This window comes from Arabidopsis thaliana, chromosome 3 (assembly GCF_000001735.4).
Source record: "Arabidopsis thaliana chromosome 3, partial sequence".
Lineage (NCBI taxonomy): Eukaryota > Viridiplantae > Streptophyta > Magnoliopsida > Brassicales > Brassicaceae > Arabidopsis > Arabidopsis thaliana.
The window spans coordinates 3,474,432-3,497,367 of record NC_003074.8 but is presented as its reverse complement, the minus strand read 5'-3'; the positions used below and the strand labels follow the sequence as shown (position 1 = coordinate 3,497,367).

The window sequence follows — 22,936 nt, the reverse complement described above, 5'->3', positions numbered from 1 at the left end:
AGTGCAAGGATAATTTGTCAACAAAGTACATACTGTACATATAAAATTTCAGGTGAATGTCGACATTAATTGAGTAACAATGGAACAGACTTTGGGATTCAAGTTTTTTTTTTTAATATTATTAAATTGAATATAAACTGATTGTGAATGAAATAAACAATGAGAGTAACTCAGCTAGGGCACAATAGTATAAGCCCATTGAACCACGGAACTCTCGAGATATCCGTCAATGTTACTCTCGACAATGTTACCCATTTTTTTGAAGAGGAGAAGAAAATCACAAATCAGAGGCGAACCCTAATTTTCGATCATGCCACCGAACAACAATCTGAGATCCGTAATCGCTCAGGTAAATCGAAGATTTTTTCATGATTATCCCTTTTGTTTTTTCTTTTCTTTGTGCGATCTATTGATCAAGACGAAATCCTTACAGTGCCGCAATTTCTATACGTCCCGCAGTAGCAGAGGTAACGTTCAAATTTGCAACCGTAGGTTTGGTTTCGAGGTATTTGTCGCAAGGAAAACAAAAATCTTTTGACCGTTTTGTTGATATCATTTGTGATTGTAGAGTGGAAGAGAGAGATGTTTTTAATTCGAGGTCCAGGGATGGCTCTGGGATTGGGCTTAGGTATGAATCGATGAGATATATTTTATACTTTAGATTTTCTTTCATTCTTTCTACGAGTCGAGTCGAAATTAGTCAGCTTGCTATTTTTTTTTGTGTGTGTGTGAAGGTTATATTGTGGTTGGGGGAAACGTATCGGAACTTGAGGCAGATCGGCGACAGGTTAGTTAGAAAGGAAAAAAAAATACTAATAAAAAGACATCGTTGTTGTGACCATTGCTATTATTTCATCTTCTTCTCTATGTGTGTTTCAGTGGACGGGAGACCACGTCGATTTAAGGAAGAAGATGTGGCCAGAACTAAAGGATAAGGAGTGGTTTAGGATTACGTCAAGGATGTGGTCTGAGTCTGATATAAGGAAAAAGATGTTGCGTATGAGGTCTGATCTATGGGAGTCTATGGGAGTCAGCAGGTCGTCTGATCTATGGGAGGAAAAGATGTGGGATTATCTAACGAAAAAGATGTGGTATGATCTATGGAAAAGCATGTGGTCTGATCGATCTTAGGGAGAAGGAAAAATCCTAATTATCTTCAAGCTTTTTGTATCCGGTCATTGTGGAGTATTTGGGATGATCTAAGGAAAAGCATCTGGTCTGATTCCTAACTATCTTCAAGCTTTGTAAATGTTCAACGTGGAGACCAGAATAATCATCAATTAAGAGAATCTGTTTCTGTCGATGATTCTGATGCCTGGTTTATGGATTGTTAATAATAACCACCTAATCATTTAAATGTCGCGCAACGAGTAAATCACACACACAGTTTACTTCGACACCGGACAAGTACTGTTTCAATTCATAACTCCACCAACGGATTTCCATTACTGGATCCGAGTATTTTTCTCGACATCGAGAGCTTAATTTGGTGCTTTTTACTTGAAAGTCTTGTTGAGTTAAGCAAAGGCTTTCCATTGACACTGCTAGATACAGCACCGAGTTTGTGTGATCAGAAGTTTGAAGAAATCGTTTAAGAAGGAAAGGAGAGAAACGATTGATAATTATGCAACTAGTCTGGATTGATACCATGGTCCATAGACAACCATATCCAAAGTAAGGGACATTTAGGAATAATATACGCGAAAAAGTTGAGAATATTTTCGACAACTAACCAAAACTTTACAAGGGAACAGTGCAGGAACTTTATATAGTTATATATATGCGCATGCAAATAACAACTATATTACAAACTCTTTGATCATGACAGCATTCCATACACTAGCTTGATTGGTTATTTAATAGGTATTTTTTCTTATTAACGAAATAAATCCCTTAAGTTATTATTTTTATTTACATCCAAATAAATGTAATATTATTTCTATTAATTTTCCACTACCAAAATAGGAATTTCGAACTATATATTTGTCTTGTTTTAGTATTTCTCTGTACACCTAGCTAGCAGCATCTATTTATGCAGATACATTCTCATGATAAGTATTTTATGATTCTAATAGATACACGTACAGATGAGGTTACTCATACATGGAAATACATGTTTAGTAAAATATAATATTTGTGGTAATTTCAAAAAAGAGAATCGTTTTCCCAAATTTTTACTATACAAAAGATCTTTTACTTAGTTTGTATCATATTTTCCTCATTATACACATCAACAATTCAACAAATATCAATTTTGTATAAAGATGATTTTATCATGTTTTTCTTGTCTGTTGGTTATATTTGTGTATTCCTTCATTTTGCGATTCTAAAATACTAATAAACACATATAAGAATATTTATCGGTTCAACCAAAAAACAAATTTCCGTAATTAATCATTCCTCTATGTTGTTAGATAACAATTTTCTTAACAAAATTGCTAAAATCTGTAATGGCAAACCCACATATAAATAATATTTGCCGCCTCTAGTTTAAACAAGCATGTAAAAACGTGTTATCGGAAAAAATAACATAATAATTGTAAAATAAATATGCAAAACTTATGTCATTGAAAGAAAAAAAACATGATAAATGTACTTGGTGAATGGTGATATTGTTTTTAATTTTTACAAATAAGATGGTAGAAAATTAGGTTATACATAATCCCGCACGTGTGAGTAAAGCCTTATATATTCCATGCGTACACGCAAGTTATACATATGTTTTCACATATACGCTCTGCCTCTTCCAAAGTCACATCCATCTTTCAATGGCTTTCTCTTCAGCTCACCTCAACCACCACCAACCTTTGATCAAGCACGGTGGAGCCACGGCGGCGCCTCCTCCGACCCCGTCATGCTCACATCTCAACACCACCAGCAAATCGGAGACAGCAGTTGACGCTCTCTCCAGTCTTTTCCACCGTCTCCCTCCTTTGCTTTCACTCCCCAACCGTCGCTCCATCCCTTCTCTTCCGATGGTATCTCTCTCCGCCGGAGATAGACTTGAATGGGACGATCTTATCTCCGCCGTGACTGATTTCGGCTATTTCCAACTCATTAACGATGACTCCGATATTCTTTTCCCTCCTGGGATCGCTGAAGCAGCCGAGTCTGACTCACTCTCGCTCTTAGAGCTCAGTGAAGAGAAGAAGGAATCATCGTTTCCGAAGAAATGGCCGCTAGGCTACGAAGCCGATGCTGAAACGCCATCGTTTTGCCTTGACGCCGACTGTTCAACCGACTCGAGCGAGTTAAATCTGAGTTCGCTCCGTGAGTTCACTCGGACTCTAGAGAAAGTTGGACTGAAGACGGTAGAGATGCTGGCGAATGCACTTGGGTTTGGATATGATTCAACCCGGTTTAATACTCTGATGTGGGTTAACCAAGGTGTTCCTGATGATGAACCGGAGGTAACCAACGGATTTTATCCTTTTGTTGTTTGTTTACAGTATCAGATAAGGGAACAGAAGTATTGTTTGCTAACCGAGTCTGGTTGGGTGTCCGTTTTACCCCGAGTTGACTCGGTTCTTGTGACGTTGGGTGACATTGCTCAGGTTAGTTCTCTTTTGCTTTTGACAATTGACAGAACACATATATCTCTTTTATTTATCTATAATTAATTGGTTAGTTGTCTTCCTTAAATAATTATCAAATTATCATCCTTTGTAATGGAACTTTATTCCACTATACCGTTAACTGGCTGTTTTAATGTATTTTAAACATTATCCAAAATAAATGTTTTCCAACGCATCGTTCAAAAAGAGAACAAGAATTTGGATATTTCCGATATTTATTGTTGACAACAACAACAATTGTGGAGCATAACCGGGGAATGTGTTTTCACTTTTCGTTTGAAACAGATTTATGGCATTGGGAAAGAAATAAGAATTTGGAAATTTCCGATATTTAAATACTTATACACATCACATCGCAATTGTACTTAGTGTCCTATAGAATTCAACAATTCTTTTTTTTTTAGGTCAAAACCTAACAGCTTTCTACAATATAGTTTTCAACTTTTGAACAGCTAACAAACAACTTAAAATTGGCAGGTTTGGAGAAATGGAGAGGTCAAAAGAGTGAAATATCGACCAGTGTTGTGTTCAGGACAAAAAGATGGTCCAGTAAAGTGTGTAACAATGACATTGATGCTTACACTTCCCATGGACAGTATGGTTTCATCATTGAAGGATATGATCAGTGACGGCGACAAAGAAGAAGAGTATGCAGAGGAGGAGGAAGAAGATGGAGGAGCAAGAAGTGATGAGAGAAGGGCATTTAGGCCTTTTAGTTTCAAGGAGTACGCATGGAGAGTGTACCAAGAACGTCTCTTCTTCAGGGATCCACTTGACAGATACAGAATCAAATCTTTAAAAGATTGACGAACCGATGTTTGATTTGTTTGTTTCTTTCTTGGGTTGAATTGGTACTATAGTTCTTGTTGTTACTTTTTTTCCCCCATAAAATCTTTTGATTTTCAGCGGATTGTTAGCATTTTAGCATTGAGATATTTTTGTTTTTGTTCGATTCAGTTCAGAGAATGTTCTATTTTGATAGTCACTCCATCATTCAACTAATTTTTTCATATATACTCATATCAAAACTGTCACTATTTCAAAATCAAACTTTTAGGTTACACCAATGACTCTATCACACTAAACTCAACTCCTAGATTTTATATAGAAGAATCTATGACTTTGATGATGTACTTTAAAACTGAGTCTTTTGAGATCATAACCAAATTCTACTTCATAACTTTTGTTTTCCAATGTTGATTATTTGTTATAATTAGAAGGTGACACAAACGCTTATAGCATCCTGTTTTTGAAAATGAGGAAATACAGTGTTGGCTTTTAATCTCTCATTGAGGCAGAATATCAATGAATGACTTCAAATCTACGTATACATGTTTACTTATTTAGTGATCCATATTGGTGTTGCTCTTTAATTTTCTTGTGAGAATGAATTATATACATCAAAATTGATTATATCATTTAATTCGAGTTAAAATTATAAGTAATACAATCTTCACTAAACACTAATTAAATCGACGTAAATTTCTTATACGATTTTTTCATGCAACACTTAAATCGACATAAATTTAAATATTTTGGTCTTCATACCCTAATTTTGATAAGATATAATAGAAAATTTCGTATATCTTTTTTTTTTTTTGGTAAAAAGTTTTTTTTTTTTTGTTTCATCTCCATATTTAGAAAATTTATTTCAAACTTCGTTCTCGTTTGTGTTCATCTTAATTTTTAACCATGATTGAGTCATTGACCATTGCTCAAAACATACGCATAAAATTCCCAAAAAGTAGTGTGTGTCGTGACAAAACCCGACCCGTCGATTTACGCGGTTTGAAACTCGACCCGAATACTATCCGAACCCGTAACTTTGGCAAAAGCACATCGTACAGCTCAGGCACTTGTAGCACGTCGTCTCTCCTTTGGTTTCTCTCCTTATATTCGACGAGTGACTCCGATTGGATCGCTATTTCGTCATTTCTCACTTTCCAAAAAGAAAAAAACGAATCTCTCTCCACCATCATCACCTTTCTCCTTCACTTGCCTCAGATCTGGCTGCGATTTCAAATCTTCCTTAGTTTCTCTCGCATCGCTCGGCCGTTGACGGTCCCGTCCTTTCCGTGGATCTGATTCTGGCCCCGGATTCTCTCGCCGCGATCTGAGGTCAAACATGGCGGCTGCTAACGCGCCCATCATTATGAAGGAGGTCCTAACGGTGAGTTCTCTGTTTTTAAATCTCCGGGAATCGAGCTAAAATTTTGGACGATTAACATGTTTCTATAGTTGTAGTCTCTGATTTCTATCGATTTGGTTCTGCTCACACTGTTATATGATTGATTCAAGTTTCATTCTGTTCTCAATTCTACCCGATCGTTGAGATCAAGTTCTCTGATCAGATTTTCTCTGCGGACGCTCAGATCTGTGTTATCTGAATGTATATAGTCCTTAGTTTTAAGTTATTGTGTTGCGCAATGTGCTTATCTACTCGGATCTTGTAACTAAGTTAATGAACTATGCCAATTGATTACTTTTGTTTTGGAAATTTTCCAGCTTCCGAGCGTTGGGATCGGTCAACAGTTCATCACCTTTACAAATGTTACTATGGAGTCTGATAAGTACATATGTGTACGAGAGACGGCACCGCAGAACAGTGTTGTAATTATCGATATGAATATGCCGATGCAGCCTTTAAGGAGGCCTATAACTGCTGATTCTGCTCTTATGAACCCAAACTCGAGGATCCTTGCCTTAAAAGGTATTACACTGTTTCCTTCGATCGCATTATCACTTATAACACCCATAAGATTCTCCTTTTGAAGTGTATGATCAGTTATAAGACCCATAAGTGGTTCCTATTAAAGTTTTCTCCAGAACTACCATTGATAGCTTCTCCTTCATTTTGTTAACTGTACATATGCTATTTATTACGGATAGGATGTTTTGATTTATTTGAAGTTTAAATGACTCTGTCCATGTTGTGATGCGTCACTTGATAGAAAACCTATTTTTATTAAAGTAGTATGGAAGTGTAACTACACTCTTCGAGTTTATGTTGTAGTCCTATACTCTTTTTCTGGATTTGGGGTGATAGCATGTTTAATGCTGTAGAAAACATCAGTATAGCGCTCTCTGTTTTCCAACACGTGTTATATTTCTCGTGGCAGTGTTGTGTCTCAAGCTTAGTGTAGTTAAACTAGAAATTTTGGTTTGTACTGGATGTTTCCTTGTATAAGCTATTACTTATTTCTTCCTTAATTTGTTGTTAACTTTTTCTTAAATTCGTATCGTATATAGCTCAAGTTCCAGGAACTACTCAGGATCATCTACAGATATTTAACATTGAAGCAAAGGCAAAGTTGAAGTCACATCAGATGCCTGAGCAGGTGAATTTTGAAGCAAACAAATTGTAACCCGATTATCTTTCATGTTGTACTCTTCAGACAGACTCTGATTTTACTGGTCTGAATTTTTTGGATATTATAGGTTGCTTTTTGGAAGTGGATCACACCTAAGATGCTGGGACTGGTCACACAAACTTCTGTGTATCATTGGTCAATTGAAGGTTTTATATCTTTAACTTACTGTCAGCTTCTTCATATCATGTATATGTTGTTTCTCATTTTTGCTTCGATATTTCCAGGTGATTCTGAGCCAGTTAAGATGTTTGATAGAACGGCTAATTTGGCAAACAATCAAATTATAAACTATAAGTGCTCTCCTAATGAGAAGTGGTTGGTCTTGATTGGAATTGCCCCTGGCTCTCCTGAGGTAGGGTTCCTGCACCACGTATTAGGTTGAATTAAGACATCATAACGGCAGTCATGTTGTATATTTTTGACGGAATCTTGTCATTATTATCCTCTGTAGAGACCACAATTGGTGAAAGGAAATATGCAGCTTTTCTCTGTGGATCAACAGCGGAGCCAGGCCCTTGAAGCACATGCTGCATCTTTTGCTCAGTTTAAGGTAAACTATGTGATACCTTTGCTACTTCATTCCATGGTCGGATCTTGAACTGTAGTATGACAAGCGACATTATTATTGATAGGTCCCTGGGAATGAGAATCCTTCGATTCTTATATCATTTGCAAGCAAGAGCTTTAATGCTGGGCAGATAACATCAAAGCTGCATGTTATTGAACTTGGTGCCCAACCAGGTTAGCTTAAACTACTGCTCTATATTTTCATGGTTATTGTTAGTTGGTATTAGTCTGATGTTTAAAGGTGGGCGGCTTTTTTTCAGGGAAACCATCATTTACAAAAAAGCAGGCAGATCTCTTTTTCCCCCCAGATTTTGCTGATGATTTTCCTGTGGCCATGCAGGTTTGTAGTTGCATTAGCTGTTCAATTAACTTCAGTAAGTTTCTTGTGAAAAATTCATGACACCGACTTCTCTTTCTCCCAACAGGTCTCTCACAAGTTTAACTTGATTTATGTCATCACCAAGCTTGGCCTGCTGTTTGTATATGATCTAGAGACAGCTTCTGCTATCTACAGAAATCGGATAAGTCCGGACCCAATTTTCTTAACGTCTGAAGCTTCCTCAGTTGGGGGTTTCTATGCCATTAATAGGCGAGGACAAGTTCTTTTGGCAACAGTAAATGAGGCCACCATAATACCTTTTATTAGTGGTCAAGTATGTTCAACTTTTACTTTGTTCTTCTCTATATAATCTATCTATTCATCATGACATGCTAAGAAATCTATGCCTTTATATTACAGTTGAACAATTTGGAACTTGCTGTCAATCTTGCTAAAAGAGGAAACCTCCCTGGTGCAGAAAATCTGGTATGTGATAATTATCTTGGATCAGATGTGTGGATCTATTTTCTTGGTGAAGTCATTATTGTGCCAATTTGACGAAAAAGGTCATTCTGATAGAAACAATAATGTAGAAAATTAGAAATCGAGATTTGACGCTTCCTCCGTTTCAATATACAAGTGCATTTTTGACATTTTCAAGCAAATGAAAGAATAATTAAATGTTACATGATATCCTAGAAGACAATTGTCTCTTGGATTTAAATTCTATTTCACATTGTTAATTAATATTTAAATAGGGGTAAATAGATAAATGTATTACAAAATTTACATTGAATCGTAAGATGACACTTTGAAACGGAGGGTGTACATGTTAATGTTAAAATTCTACAAAAAACTAAGTGAATTTGATGATAAACCTCTTCCAAACTCCCAAGACATCTTATACCGATAGAGACTAAAGATCCATAACCTATTTAAACCATGGTTACTTGAAAGTAAACACAGTTAAACCCTACTAACCTAAAAACACTTAGTAAATATCATAAACTCCTTAGACCTCTAAACCCATTGCTCGAATTACATTTCTTAATGCAAAGTTCCTCATATTCAATTTTGATGTTACAGGTTGTCCAGCGGTTCCAAGAGTTATTTGCTCAAACAAAGTACAAGGAGGCTGCTGAGCTTGCTGCTGAATCTCCTCAGGGCATTCTACGGACACCTGATACGGTGGCCAAATTCCAGGTATATGTTCCATATTCAAGCAAAGAATCCTCTGTGAACATGTTGTCTATAATGTATGTTTGTAACACCAGTCTGAAACTACAACATCACACTTTACAATTTTGCAGAGTGTTCCTGTACAAGCAGGGCAAACTCCTCCATTGTTACAGTATTTTGGGACCCTTTTGACTAGAGGGAAGCTCAATTCATATGAGTCTTTGGAACTATCTCGGCTTGTTGTGAATCAAAACAAAAAGAACCTCTTGGAAAACTGGTTGGCAGAGGATAAGTTAGAATGCAGTGAAGAACTCGGAGACCTTGTCAAAGTAATCTTAAAATGACCATTTTCATTTAAAGTGTCTCCTATGGGCTTCTTTAGTATGCTGTAACGGTAATATTTTCTGATTCAGACTGTGGATAATGACCTTGCTCTAAAAATATACATCAAAGCTAGAGCTACTCCAAAAGTCGTTGCAGCTTTTGCAGAGCGAAGGGAGTTTGACAAAATATTGATTTATTCAAAGCAGGTAAACAATTAAGTTTTAAAGTTTGCCCCCTCCGTTGTTATGTTTACCCTAAAGGTCATTGTGCTCAAGAGGTACCATTGTTTTATGTTGTGACTCTAGGTTGGGTACACACCTGATTACATGTTTCTTCTGCAAACGATACTCCGTACGGATCCTCAGGTTAGTTTGCTGCACTTTTGATACTTTGCAACATATTAAACTGTGGAAGGACTGGTTTACTAGATTCTTGTTCCGTAATCACAAGAAGAGTCATAAATTTTGGCCTGCTGTTGTTTATCAAGCAACTAAGCTTTTGCCCTGTAAAAGATCAATAGTCTTTTTTTTCTGCTAATTATCTTCTTTTTTTTCCTGCTAATTGCAGGGAGCAGTAAATTTTGCTTTAATGATGTCCCAAATGGAAGGAGGTTGTCCAGTTGACTACAACACTATCACTGATCTTTTCCTTCAGGTGAACACGTAGAATATACTGTGTACATAAAATTGTATCTCATTACTTGTTTCACAAGAGAGCTATCATGTGCTAATGTACTTACTTTTGCATATTCAGAGAAATCTGATCCGTGAAGCGACTGCTTTCCTTCTGGATGTTCTGAAGCCAAATTTACCCGAGCATGCTTTTCTGCAAACTAAGGTTGAAAAGAGTTGCCACCTTTTACTTCTCTGTGCTTTCCCTACTCACCTTCCTTTCTTAGACCTTTTAGTGCACTCTCAACACAGGTTTTGGAGATCAATTTGGTAACCTTTCCTAATGTGGCTGATGCAATCTTAGCAAATGGGATGTTCAGCCATTATGACCGGCCTCGTGTTGCTCAGCTTTGTGAAAAGGCTGGACTTTACATCCAATCTTTAAAGGTTTTTGCTCAATGTCTTCTTTAATATTCTTGGCCTAATAGATGTATTTTTTTTTCCCCTCTAACTTCGTTTCCTTTTGCTTTGTGCAGCATTACTCAGAGTTACCTGATATCAAACGTGTAATTGTGAACACACATGCTATTGAGCCACAGGTATTACCTCTGAACTAATTGTTGGTTGCTAAACAACTCGATGTTCAAGTTGCTGAATATCCCTCTACTCAAATTTGCAGGCTCTTGTCGAGTTTTTTGGTACTCTTTCTAGCGAGTGGGCAATGGAGTGCATGAAAGATCTCCTGTTGGTCAACCTGAGAGGCAACCTTCAGATAATCGTTCAGGTATGTGCTGTATTGTTGTAAGATGTGAATTTTATTGTTTAATGTGACACTGACGTGTCCATGTCTTTGCAGGCTTGCAAGGAGTACTGTGAGCAACTTGGTGTTGATGCATGCATTAAACTCTTTGAGCAATTCAAGTCGTACGAAGGGCTGTACTTTTTCCTAGGTTCATACTTGAGTATGAGGTAATTTTATCAAGATCCTGCTGTCATTCCTGTAAACAAGCACCATGCAGCAATTTGTATTTTTATGACTTACAATGTCTTCCCTCTGTGTGATAGTGAGGATCCTGAGATTCACTTCAAGTACATCGAAGCAGCTGCCAAGACTGGTCAAATAAAGGAGGTTGAGCGTGTGACTAGAGAGTCTAACTTTTATGATGCGGAAAAGACGAAGAACTTTTTAATGGAAGCTAAGCTTCCTGATGCCCGACCTTTGATTAATGTCTGTGATCGTTTTGGCTTTGTACCTGATCTTACTCATTACCTCTACACAAACAACATGCTGCGTTACATTGAAGGTTACGTTCAGAAGGTATGTAGTTTCTTTAGACTTTTGTTAAATATGGTAGGATTTTCATGAAAGAATTATATATGCGATCCCTTTTGTAGGTGAATCCTGGGAATGCTCCCTTAGTTGTGGGGCAGTTGCTTGATGACGAATGCCCTGAAGATTTTATAAAAGGCCTCATTCTTTCTGTTCGTTCATTACTTCCTGTTGAACCCCTTGTTGCAGAATGTGAAAAGAGGTGCGAACCCTTTTAGCATCTTGAATTTCGTTCATATGTATGCTATTTTGTTCTTTAGGCTCTAATATGTATATGTCTTCTCAGAAATCGACTCCGTCTCCTCACTCAGTTCTTGGAGCATCTAGTTAGTGAGGGAAGCCAAGATGTGCATGTCCATAATGCCTTGGGTAAAATTATCATAGACAGTAACAACAACCCCGAGCATTTCCTGACCACCAATCCTTACTACGACTCTAAGGTTGTGGGTAAGTACTGCGAGAAACGTGATCCCACTCTGGCTGTTGTGGCATACAGAAGAGGACAATGTGACGAGGAACTCATCAATGTCACCAACAAGAACTCTTTGTTCAAGTTACAAGCCAGGTATTTGATTATTGCTTACTAGACTTCTTACTTATATTCCACACTAGTTACTTTGTAGACTACTTACACACGATTTTCCAACTGCAGGTACGTAGTGGAGAGGATGGATGGTGACCTCTGGGAGAAGGTTCTTACGGAAGAAAATGAATATAGGAGGCAACTTATAGACCAAGTTGTGTCTACTGCTTTACCAGAAAGCAAGAGCCCAGAGCAAGTTTCTGCAGCTGTTAAAGCATTCATGACTGCTGATTTGCCACATGAGCTAATTGAGCTTCTGGAAAAAATTGTGCTTCAAAATTCTGCCTTCAGTGGAAATTTCAATCTGCAAAATCTACTTATACTGACAGCTATTAAGGCAGATCCGTCCAGAGTTATGGATTACATTAACAGGCTGGATAATTTCGATGGTCCAGCTGTTGGAGAAGTGGCAGTGGATGCTCAATTGTATGAGGAAGCATTTGCGATTTTCAAGAAGTTTAACTTAAATGTTCAGGCTGTCAACGTATTGTTGGATAACGTCAGAAGCATTGAACGTGCTGTTGAGTTTGCTTTCCGGGTCGAAGAAGATGCTGTTTGGAGTCAAGTCGCTAAGGCACAGCTCAGGGAAGGACTAGTCAGTGATGCTATTGAGTCCTTTATCCGAGCTGATGACACCACTCAGTTCTTGGAGGTCATCCGAGCCTCTGAAGATACTAATGTCTATGATGACTTGGTCAGATACCTTCTGATGGTTAGACAGAAGGTGAAGGAACCCAAGGTGGATAGTGAGCTCATCTATGCTTATGCAAAGATTGAAAGGTTGGGTGAGATTGAAGAATTTATTCTGATGCCCAACGTTGCCAACCTTCAACATGTTGGTGACCGTTTGTACGATGAAGCTCTGTATGAGGCTGCAAAGATAATATATGCATTCATATCGAATTGGGCCAAGTTAGCCGTCACCCTTGTGAAGTTGCAACAGTTCCAAGGTGCTGTTGATGCTGCAAGGAAAGCAAACAGTGCAAAGACATGGAAGGAAGTCTGCTTTGCTTGTGTTGATGCTGAGGAATTCCGACTGGCTCAAATCTGTGGACTTAACATTATCATACAGGTGGATAAATAACAGATCCTAGTTCCCGAGAAAGTTTTTTAGTTATAATTGGGTTTCAATTTCAATTTTGTATGCCTTTTTGTAATATTTTTGTGCTTTAATAGGTGGATGACCTGGAAGAAGTAAGCGAGTACTACCAGAACAGAGGATGCTTCAATGAATTGATCTCCCTTATGGAGAGTGGACTTGGTCTGGAACGTGCTCACATGGGTATCTTCACCGAGTTAGGAGTACTGTACGCCAGATATCGTTATGAGAAGCTTATGGAACACATCAAGTTGTTCTCTACTCGACTCAATATTCCCAAGCTTATCCGGGCCTGTGATGAACAACAGCATTGGCAGGAACTTACCTATCTTTACATTCAATATGATGAGTTTGATAATGCTGCAACCACTGTTATGAATCATTCTCCTGAAGCATGGGAGCACATGCAATTCAAAGACATTGTTGCCAAGGTTGCGAATGTTGAGCTTTACTATAAGGCCGTTCACTTCTACTTGCAAGAGCACCCTGATATAATCAACGATCTTCTCAATGTGCTTGCTCTGCGGTTAGATCACACGCGTGTCGTTGATATTATGCGCAAGGTTAGAGGCTGACCATTGATTTAATATTTTCTGTTAAAAACTTATCACCAGTGGCTTAACAATCTATATCTGATGATTATTTCTTGTTTCTGATCTCAGGCTGGTCACTTGCGCCTTATTAAGCCATATATGGTTGCAGTTCAGAGCAATAATGTATCTGCTGTAAATGAAGCTCTGAATGAGATATATGCAGAAGAAGAAGACTATGACAGGTTGCGCGAGTCTATTGATTTGCATGACAGTTTTGACCAGATAGGTCTCGCTCAGAAGGTAAGAGTTTAAATCTATCTATCGAGTACACATTTATATTTCCCCTTAAATACTAATTTATCGTTATGGGATGGTGCGAAATAGATTGAGAAACACGAGCTTGTTGAAATGAGACGTGTGGCTGCTTATATCTATAAGAAAGCTGGTAGATGGAAGCAATCGATTGCTTTGTCAAAGAAAGATAACATGTACAAGGACTGTATGGAAACTGCTTCGCAATCCGGCGACCATGATCTTGCAGAACAACTTCTCGTCTACTTCATTGAACAGGTATGGATAGGTTTCAGGCAGGATTACATCGAAAGCCATTAGTCTATTTTCAACTTTTTACCGTATATGGTAAAACAGAAAGACTATTGGTACTGAAGATGAAATTTACATCCCCGTTGTTGTATGTTGTGCTGGTTTTACAGGGGAAAAAGGAATGCTTTGCTACATGTCTCTTTGTCTGTTATGACTTAATCCGACCAGACGTTGCTCTAGAACTTGCTTGGATCAACAATATGATCGACTTTGCCTTCCCGTATCTCCTCCAGGTAATTTATCCTCCAATCCCTAAAATACCCTCTACCTGATGAGATAGGAACCATACTGACGCTATGATCAACTCTCTTTGATCCCGTCATTTTTTCTTCACAGTTTATCCGAGAATACTCCGGCAAAGTGGATGAGCTAATCAAGGACAAGCTGGAGGCACAAAAAGAGGTGAAGGCCAAAGAACAGGAAGAGAAGGATGTCATGTCACAACAGGTACTACACTCAGACATCATACGGTAAAATGTTTTTAAAAAACAAATCAATATACAACCTTATGCTCGTTTTTTTCTCTTTCTCAAATAGAACATGTACGCCCAATTATTACCACTGGCTCTACCCGCACCACCGATGCCAGGAATGGGAGGTGGCGGGTATGGTCCACCACCACAAATGGGTGGAATGCCAGGAATGTCAGGAATGCCTCCAATGCCTCCATATGGAATGCCACCGATGGGCGGCTACTAAGACCTTTGGGAAAACAAGTATCCATATAAGTAATTGAAATCTCATAGTAGCGCAATCTGCCATGGTGGTATTCGCTTACTAGAAGACTGTGACCGCGGAATTCTGTCGGAATGTTTCCTTGTTTTGTTTTGTTTTATAGGTTTGTGTGGATAATAAACCAGCTTTCGTCTGTAATATTCTTTGAGGGGGTTTAGGTGAGTCATTTTTGATTGAGGTCATTTAAATATTTTCCTTTGGAGGAGAGGAGACTCCTTTATAGTCTTTATCATTTTACTCTTTGACCTTTTTTCATATGAGTTGTTCTTTCCTTCTTTCTTTCAGCTTATCTTCACTTCATTTAAACCTTTTTGAGTTATGTTTTTTCGTACGACAAACTTCCTCTTGTTCTTGCTTCGATAAATTTCAAAATACAGTGTCTGATGAATCATCACCACTTGATAATATTCGAAAACGCTATCTCGTAACCAAAATGTTTCTATCCTAATTCCTATATCAAATAATCTAAGTATTGACCACACTTTGAAAACATAGTTCTCTTGCCAAATAATAATAATTTACAGTCTAGTTTCCCAAAATATTTCGTTCTTAGTGGTATGCGACATGTAATGTATAAAGATACTTTGGGATTAGTAGCTCTGATTCGTGTAAAATGAGCCTAGCCGGCTTTTAATTATGGGCCTTATGGGCTTCGTTATTAGTCCTTTGTTAAAGACTAGCTTGCTTTTACTTAAATCTCATTCATTTTCTCTGTAAACGACTATCGATTAACAATGAATTAAAATCACTTTCTCCTACTGAACTAGAGAATTGATCTCGAGTGGAACATGGGTTGACCAATAATTTCCAAAGTTTGAATGCGAGTGCCCATTCGTTTTGGGGGATTGAATCAGAGATCCTTCATACCAGATCCACTATCGGACGTAAAGCAAAGCTAACTACTGGACTGCATTGGTACCGTAAGGGGCCAACTAGACTCTATTCCAGGAATCAAATAAGACAACTACAAGCATATTCACTTTGTTCCTATGATCAACTTCTAAAGCATCCATAGCTATATATTCCCTCCAATCATCAACATCTGAAGCAATCACCCAAATCTAATCTCAAAATTATAATTCAGAGAATAGTAGAACATCAACATTTGTAAGATATATAATAGAAAACATAACTTCCATATTAATTTGGTCCAACGAAACATTCAAACTGAAACTCAAAACAGAGTTGGATTTAACAACGAAAGCAAAACACAAAACCAGGTTTGTTCGAAAATCTACTTAGATCGCTGTCTCATCTTTCGTCTCTTCCTCTTTAATCTCCTCATACGCTTCTTCTTCCACTGTTACAACCCCAAAAACACCATCATTCCGTATTACCAACTATTATTCCGTATTAGAGAAAATTCATAATAGAAAACATATACAAGCCCATTTCTCACCTTAGCCCTCATGGTGAATTCACAGAAGATAAACTCTTCACTCCTCTGATTCTATGCAAATTTCAGGAAAATGAGCGGCCGCCAATTCAGAAAGATTTTGTTGCTTCCACTCATTTTGCTTCTTTATATGACAGCAAAACCCTAGACACTCGTTTCCTCTTTTTCCAAATATTGGGCCGATCGATACTAATTTTATGCCCAATAAAGCCCATACCGATGACTTTCTAAATTGTAACATGTTTTGTGCCTTTCTAAATTGTAACGAATACTTTTATTTTATTGAAATAATGGATTTAGAAAAAAATAGCATGTTATTTATACAGAAATATAGCACAGAATTTTACATGTAACTGTATCAAATATGAACATATCATTGTTTTATCATTTAGTTATTTACCTGAATTAATAAGTCCATTTACCCTTATAAACATCTACACAAAAATGTCTATCATCGTATGTTTAAAATACAGATGAAGTGATTATAAAAACTTCACAATCAATGATAAAGACAGAATATGAAAATTAAATCCTTTTAGAAAAAACCATAACCATTCGTGTGTGTGTAAACATCATCCTCCATCCATGTCCATGCAATACACAAGTATATGTATAAATCTTTACCCACACAATTACAAAAAAAAAAAACAAATTCATATCTTAATCACTATCACTCTAGCTGTCTCATTAGCTTGACGAGTCGACACGGATGGAGACTCGGCAGAGCGGACAACTCGACTCGGTTTTAAGCCACCGATCCACACATTCGCAGTGGTAACAATGGCTACACGGAGGAAGCACTTTCATCTTCTCTCCTTCTTCGAAACCACCTAGACATATACAACACTCCTTCTCCTCCTCCTCCTCCGCCCTTTCTCTCCGGCAAAGCACCACCGGCAAGCTCCGAATCTCCGCCGGATCAAGCCCTCCGCTACGGCAACGCGTGAGTCGATCGGGAGAGGACGCGTGGAGATTGATAGAATCCCGGGGGAGGCAGTTCCGGTGGATGTAGAGAGTGAGTAGTGCGAAGAAGAGCACGACGGAGAATAAAGCTAAGGCGAAGAAGAGTGTCCGGCCATGAATCTGGAAGTTCCGGTCGTCGTATTGATTCTCGTGCCAGTACAAAAGCATCGAGGCTTGTGGAGACGGTGAAGATGACGTCATTTTCCGGTTGGCGATGGATGGTTACTTACTTAATTCTGGCCGTTGATATATAGTATGTATAAAAACAGCGTCGTGATGTATATATATAGTATACTAGTGCTAATCTCAGTCACGTGATTGTATTTCCTTAAATAAAATAACAGAAAGAGAATATTAATTTGAGTTAAACAGCTTCCACAAGTAGTACAACTGTCTGTACAAGCAAGACTCAAGTTTGAAGGAAAGTGGGATTTTTTTTTGTTACTTTATATATTGTTTTAATTTGTCTTAATTAGTTTAGGAACAATAATAAAGACTATATTAGGCAACATGCACGTACGTTTGTGTGTTTTCGAGATCCCAATGGTAGCAACTGGCAAGTAGCAACATACTAAAATAAATAGCATTGTTTAATTATGCGTACAAACGAAATTGGCTACATTTTTAGTTGCTTCACCACCTATACTTGATCATGGATTAGCTCGATTACTTGGCTGCAGGATGTGATATTTGATATTATTGTAAAGTGATTTAAGAGTAACAATAATCGATTGCGTCTAAGATTCAGTTGACAAACTAAATTGTTTTACGTTCCAACTCACATCACTTTGATAACCTGTAAATCATGATTTATCTTTTCACATCTGCGTTTTCATAAGAAAGTTTGAAATGTATAAAAGATGCATGTAAACCAGTAAATGATGATAATGACATATTTAGTTTAGAAAACTATATGTAGTGATGTTAATATGGGCTAACCCACCCCAATTAAACCCATCCCATTTAAACCCACTCCATTTAACTTTAAACTCATATAAATCCATTTATTTTTGAAACCCATTTAACCCTACCCATTTAAATTTAGTAAATCCATGTGAACCCATTTAAACCAATTAAGTGAGATATTGCCTTTTATTAATTAATTCATAAACTTAATAGATAAATAACAACAGTCCATAAACATTAGCTAAATCTGAAATATTTATAATTTACTAAAATATAGATTTCAATAACATATAATGATAATAATATTTTCAAATTTGGCAAAAAATATTTTTTTTTGTGATTTTGGCGGGAAAACTTGATTTTACGGTTTTACGGGAAAATGTCGTTTACGGTTTTGGCGGAAATACGTGATTTTACGGTTTTGGCGGAAAACACTTTTTGTGATTTTGGCGGGAAAACGTGATTTTACGGTTTTGGCGGGAAAACGTGATTTTACGATTTTGGCGGGAAAACGTGATTTTACGATTTTGGCGGGTAAACGTGATTTTACGGGTTTGGCGAAAATACGTGATTTTCAATTTTGGTGGGAAAACGTCATTTTACAGTTTTGGCGGGAAAACGTGATTTTACGATTTTGGCGGAAAAACGTCGGTTTACGATTTTGGTGGGAAAATGTGATTTTCGATTTTGGTAAAAAACGTGATTTTGGTGGGAAAACGTAATTTTATGGGTTTTAGCGGAAAAACGTGATTTTACGTTTTGTTTTAAATATATTTAGTATTTTGCTCTTTATTTTAGTTATAATTAAGTTATCTACTTTTTAATAAAAATAACTAATATAAAATAAAACATAAATGGGTACCCATTTGTTTGTGGGTAAACCCATTTATTAAATAGGTTTAATTGGGGTAACCCATTTAACCCCATTTGATATTTTTCTCTAAATGGGTTTAAATGGGTTATTTTTTTTTGCACATACCCATTTAACAAATGGCTATTCAATGCCCAAGTTAACATCACTAACTATATGCTTATTTCTACTAGCTCTTCACCAAGACCATCGTGGAAACTTTGATCGACAGAAAAAACACCTCAGCTCTTTTTTCAAATATTTCAGCGACATTTTAGTAGTTATGAGGAAACAGTAGTAGTTAGGCATGGACTAACATATCAATTGGCGAGACAGCAAAAAGACAATTAGACAAGACACGGCACGAAACATACATTATAGACATAGAGTCTACGACCTAACACGTTTGCGATGCTCTCTCTTATTACCTAACAATTCGCCTGCTTACCTATTTCCTTAATTACATCCCACCATTTTTCACTTCCAAACTTCAATTTGTTACGGCGTAACGTAAATGATCTTGTTACTGGAATACACAAAACGTATAAATTTTCTTAATATTCTGATAACATTTCTTTCTTTCCAATTATGACTTTTAAAAACCACTACCAAAACTAATACAACCTCATATTTACTGTCTTTCCTAGAATACACAAAAATACACGTTATAAGATTTCCTATAATGACATGAACTGATGAGATTCTAGCCCTAATCGTTATTATCAATCAGTCTATGAGTTTAATAATGTAATCTTATCATCATTACCCGTAGAAACGCATTAAAAGAAGCTTGAAATTGACTATAACTAGTAGTAGCCTAGTTAGTAGGACTCTCAATTTATGATTAAACCGGTTTTCGATAACCGTTTTCGATAACCGGTTTTTCAGAAATGAGTGTGATTGATTCGGTTAGCAGAGGAAAAAGAGAGAGGTAGGAGAAAGAAGATAATCGCCGTTGCTGACGTCACCGCCGGTAATCAAAAATCTCTCCTTTAACCGTAATTTCTCTTTTAACTTTACCAAAAATCCGATCCAACAGAAATTCTTATCCTAAGCCTCTTTCTCCACCGCGCACGTTAGCCTCCTCTCTTTCCCACTCCGAGATGGAGACGACGCCGGAGACTCAGTCGAAGACTCACCGTCTACCGGCGGGAAGAGAGGATTGGTGGAGCGAAGACGCTACGGCGACATTGATCGAAGCTTGGGGAGATCGTTACGTCAATCTCAACCGGGGAAATCTCCGGCAAAACGATTGGAAAGAAGTCGCCGACGCCGTCAATTCAAGCCACGGGAATGGCCGGCCAAAGACCGATGTACAGTGCAAAAACCGGATCGATACGTTGAAGAAGAAGTACAAAACTGAAAAGGCGAAACCTTTATCGAATTGGTGCTTCTTTGATAGACTCGATTTCTTAATCGGTCCGGTTATGAAGAAATCGTCCGGTGCTGTTGTTAAATCGGCGTTGATGAACCCTAATTTGAATCCTACTGGATCTAAATCAACTGGTAGCTCTCTCGATGACGATGATGATGATGATGATGACGACGAAGAAGATGATGATGATGCGGGTGATTGGGGATTTGTGGTGAGGAAGCATCGTAAAGTTGAAGATGTAGATTCGAGTGAAGGATCAGCCTTTAGGGAGCTAGCGAGATCGATTCTGAAGTTAGGGGAAGCGTTTGAGAGAATCGAGGGGAAGAAGCAACAGATGATGATTGAATTGGAGAAACAGAGAATGGAAGTTGCAAAGGAGCTTGAGTTACAACGAATGAATATGTTGATGGAGATGCAATTGGAGCTTGAGAAATCTAAACTTGGGAAACGAAGAGCTGCTTCAGGTAAAGTTTTCATTTTTATGTGTGTTTTGTTGTGATTGATGAGTTTACTGAAACTTCAGTTGTGCTTTGTTTGTTGTATAGGTAAGAAGTTGTAGGATTGTAGATTGTGGAGGAGTTACTGATGTGAAGCAAGGAGCAATGGTTGGATCTAAAGCTCATACGATTTGGAGAAGATGTTATTATTATTGATCTTTAGGTTTTCTTAAGTTATAGCGCGATGCTTTTTTTCTTCTTCTTCTTTTTCATTCTCTTTTTTAGCATTGTAGAGTTACATTGGTAGTAGCAATGCGAATTACCAAAAGAACTCTCATAGTATCTGACATATCAAGATGTACTTTTGTGAAGTATCAATGTATGATGGTTTGTGTATCAGTGTCTGCAGTTCCAAATTGTGCTCATCTCTCTTTCTGTGATCTGCAATTACTCTTTTGCTTAGGCAGGTTTCAGGAATGTGTACAGACTTAACAAGATGCGTAGAACGGTTCTGAGGAGAACTCTTATCAGAGTCATTCATAATTCAGTTTGGAATTTGATCAAACCCACCAAGCTATTGATTTGGATGTTTGCTTATGTGACTTTGCTGCACTCTGGAATCTCCAGGACAAGACTCTTGTGGCCTGAGGGAGACGAGTTGACACATGAGGCTGTATTATTGGAGCCTCAAAAAAGAACATCATAGAAGCATATATATCAATGTTTCATGTTTGGTAGAATTTCGGGATGACATAAGCATGTGCTCTCCTATTCATACCTGACTTACAAAGAAGCTCTTCATCTAAAACACCTCACTTTACTCACCTTGGCCTACCACTTGGTCCAAAACTGGTAAGGACTCTGACCTTCCAAGGCTCATCTTGTACCTGAGTTATCTCATCGCATGTGATGGTTACTTTTGAAGTTAAAACCCTTTTTCATACATATGATGAAGTAAGCATCTGATTATGCATACTGGAATTCATACATTAGGGACAGACTTTAGATTGTCAAAGATAACTTGTAAAGCAAAGTGCAAATACAGCTGATAAAGAGATATATGATAGAGAGATAAGGCCTATACAAAAGGAGGCTGTCCAAGATCATACAAGTAAGCATCAAGATTAGTAGACCCATCAAGCAACATCAAGTCACTATAAGGTACAAGATCAAGAAAAGCAGCAAGCTCAGGAGAATCATCCAAAGGGGACACTTGGCTGTTGTTGACCCCAGAATGGGCAAGTAGTCGAGTGCGAGCAACAGCTAGATCGTGTTGAAGCTCGAGCATCTTCTTCTGCAGAGACGCTATGGCTCCAATGCAACCGTAAACAGGATCCTTGAGACGAACCTCAGCTTCATAAGCCAAGGAGTTAACGGTTTCTTGTCTCTGTTCTTCAGGAACTTCACCGAGAAGCTTACTGACGTTGCTGGCTCCAAAGACTTTATGGACTTTGGCGAAAGTTATCAAGTCACTTGAGCGGAAATAAGGAGCGAAAATGCAAGTGGGTGTGCATCGTCTCTTCAAGAGCTTGCAGGCTGCACAAGATGAGCTTGATCGTGGCTCATGCCCTCTCATCTCAAACTTTTTGTTTGTTTGTTTTGATTTTTTGGTGGTAAATGTTAGGCTCTCGTTTTTTCTAAGTTTTATCTCGTGCTTCCTTTATATATTGATAAGAGTCTTTTAACTTTTTGTGAAGAAGAGTGTTTTTGAAAGTAATAGAGAGAAGGAAACAAATGGGACAAGGCATGGGCCTATTCATCATTTGTGTTGGCTTTGAGCTTTTCCTTGCTAATTACATGATTGGTCGTGAGTTCGAGTCCATAAATCATAATCATATATTGAAAAATCAAAGGTACTATAGAGATAGAGAGAGTTAAAGTAACAACACATCAGCTAATTTTCTCTTTTATAGAAGAAGAAACAAGAGAAGCAAGACTTTTGGATTAGTGGAAACAAGTCAATCAAGCAAAATACAAAATAGCTTTCACTTTGCTCCAAATTGAAGAGGAAATTTCTTACAAAGTGGGCACCAATATAGAACTGAGCTTATATCACTTTTTGTGGTTCTTATTGTAGATTATACATAGCTTAAGCAAAAGAAAGTCAAATAATAAAATAAATAAAATCACAGGTAGCATATAAAAATTGGAGTGTGGAAATGGAGAAGACAAGACATTTG

At 37.6% G+C, this 22,936-nt stretch overlaps 7 protein-coding genes across 8 annotated transcripts; 4 read left to right on the top strand and 3 right to left on the bottom strand.

Annotated features, from left to right (window-relative positions):
* The first annotated feature begins 204 nt into the window (after positions 1 to 204).
* On the top strand, positions 205 to 1,333 carry AT3G11160 (uncharacterized protein). Its single transcript, NM_111952.3, has 5 exons — positions 205 to 349; positions 434 to 467; positions 569 to 628; positions 735 to 787; positions 880 to 1,333. Exons 1-5 carry the CDS (start codon positions 311 to 313, stop codon positions 1,129 to 1,131), a joined length of 438 nt encoding a protein of 145 aa, NP_187726.2. The 5' UTR covers positions 205 to 310; the 3' UTR covers positions 1,132 to 1,333.
* Positions 1,334 to 2,714: 1,381 nt separating this feature from the next.
* AT3G11150 (2-oxoglutarate (2OG) and Fe(II)-dependent oxygenase superfamily protein) lies at positions 2,715 to 4,564 on the top strand. Of its 2 annotated transcripts, none has more exons than NM_001337914.1 (2): positions 2,715 to 3,410; positions 4,053 to 4,564. In NM_001337914.1, exons 1-2 carry the CDS (start codon positions 2,769 to 2,771, stop codon positions 4,380 to 4,382), a joined length of 972 nt encoding a protein of 323 aa, NP_001325707.1. In that variant the 5' UTR covers positions 2,715 to 2,768; the 3' UTR covers positions 4,383 to 4,564. The 2 variants fall into 2 exon arrangements, with proteins under 2 accessions (NP_001325707.1, NP_187725.2); NM_111951.4 differs by having other exon boundaries at positions 2,715 to 3,554.
* A 738-nt stretch (positions 4,565 to 5,302) lies between these two features.
* Positions 5,303 to 15,219, top strand: AT3G11130 (Clathrin, heavy chain). The gene is made up of 30 exons (NM_111950.3): positions 5,303 to 5,745; positions 6,081 to 6,285; positions 6,825 to 6,913; positions 7,014 to 7,092; positions 7,171 to 7,298; positions 7,398 to 7,496; positions 7,579 to 7,687; positions 7,774 to 7,853; positions 7,939 to 8,166; positions 8,253 to 8,318; positions 8,919 to 9,035; positions 9,143 to 9,340; positions 9,425 to 9,541; positions 9,641 to 9,700; positions 9,903 to 9,989; positions 10,089 to 10,172; positions 10,259 to 10,393; positions 10,483 to 10,545; positions 10,626 to 10,730; positions 10,803 to 10,915; positions 11,012 to 11,264; positions 11,342 to 11,478; positions 11,563 to 11,841; positions 11,929 to 12,931; positions 13,036 to 13,521; positions 13,621 to 13,791; positions 13,876 to 14,061; positions 14,205 to 14,327; positions 14,431 to 14,541; positions 14,632 to 15,219. The coding sequence occupies exons 1-30, from the start codon at positions 5,701 to 5,703 to the stop codon at positions 14,791 to 14,793; spliced, it is 5,118 nt and encodes a 1,705-aa protein (NP_187724.2). The 5' UTR covers positions 5,303 to 5,700; the 3' UTR covers positions 14,794 to 15,219.
* A 663-nt stretch (positions 15,220 to 15,882) lies between these two features.
* AT3G11120 (Ribosomal protein L41 family) lies at positions 15,883 to 16,348 on the bottom strand. The gene is made up of 2 exons (NM_111949.3): positions 16,229 to 16,348; positions 15,883 to 16,129 (listed from the first exon to the last, which is right to left on the bottom strand). The coding sequence occupies exons 1-2, from the start codon at positions 16,238 to 16,240 to the stop codon at positions 16,064 to 16,066; spliced, it is 78 nt and encodes a 25-aa protein (NP_187723.1). The 5' UTR covers positions 16,241 to 16,348; the 3' UTR covers positions 15,883 to 16,063.
* Positions 16,349 to 16,738: 390 nt separating this feature from the next.
* AT3G11110 (RING/U-box superfamily protein) lies at positions 16,739 to 17,695 on the bottom strand. The gene has a single exon (NM_111948.2). It carries the CDS (start codon positions 17,387 to 17,389, stop codon positions 16,913 to 16,915), a length of 477 nt encoding a protein of 158 aa, NP_187722.1. The 5' UTR covers positions 17,390 to 17,695; the 3' UTR covers positions 16,739 to 16,912.
* Positions 17,696 to 19,467: 1,772 nt separating this feature from the next.
* On the top strand, positions 19,468 to 21,181 carry AT3G11100 (sequence-specific DNA binding transcription factor). The gene is made up of 2 exons (NM_111947.4): positions 19,468 to 20,783; positions 20,865 to 21,181. Exons 1-2 carry the CDS (start codon positions 20,048 to 20,050, stop codon positions 20,876 to 20,878), a joined length of 750 nt encoding a protein of 249 aa, NP_566386.1. The 5' UTR covers positions 19,468 to 20,047; the 3' UTR covers positions 20,879 to 21,181.
* A 338-nt stretch (positions 21,182 to 21,519) lies between these two features.
* LBD21 (LOB domain-containing protein 21) lies at positions 21,520 to 22,446 on the bottom strand. The gene has a single exon (NM_111946.5). It carries the CDS (start codon positions 22,330 to 22,332, stop codon positions 21,835 to 21,837), a length of 498 nt encoding a protein of 165 aa, NP_187720.1. The 5' UTR covers positions 22,333 to 22,446; the 3' UTR covers positions 21,520 to 21,834.
* Positions 22,447 to 22,936: the final 490 nt, after the last annotated feature.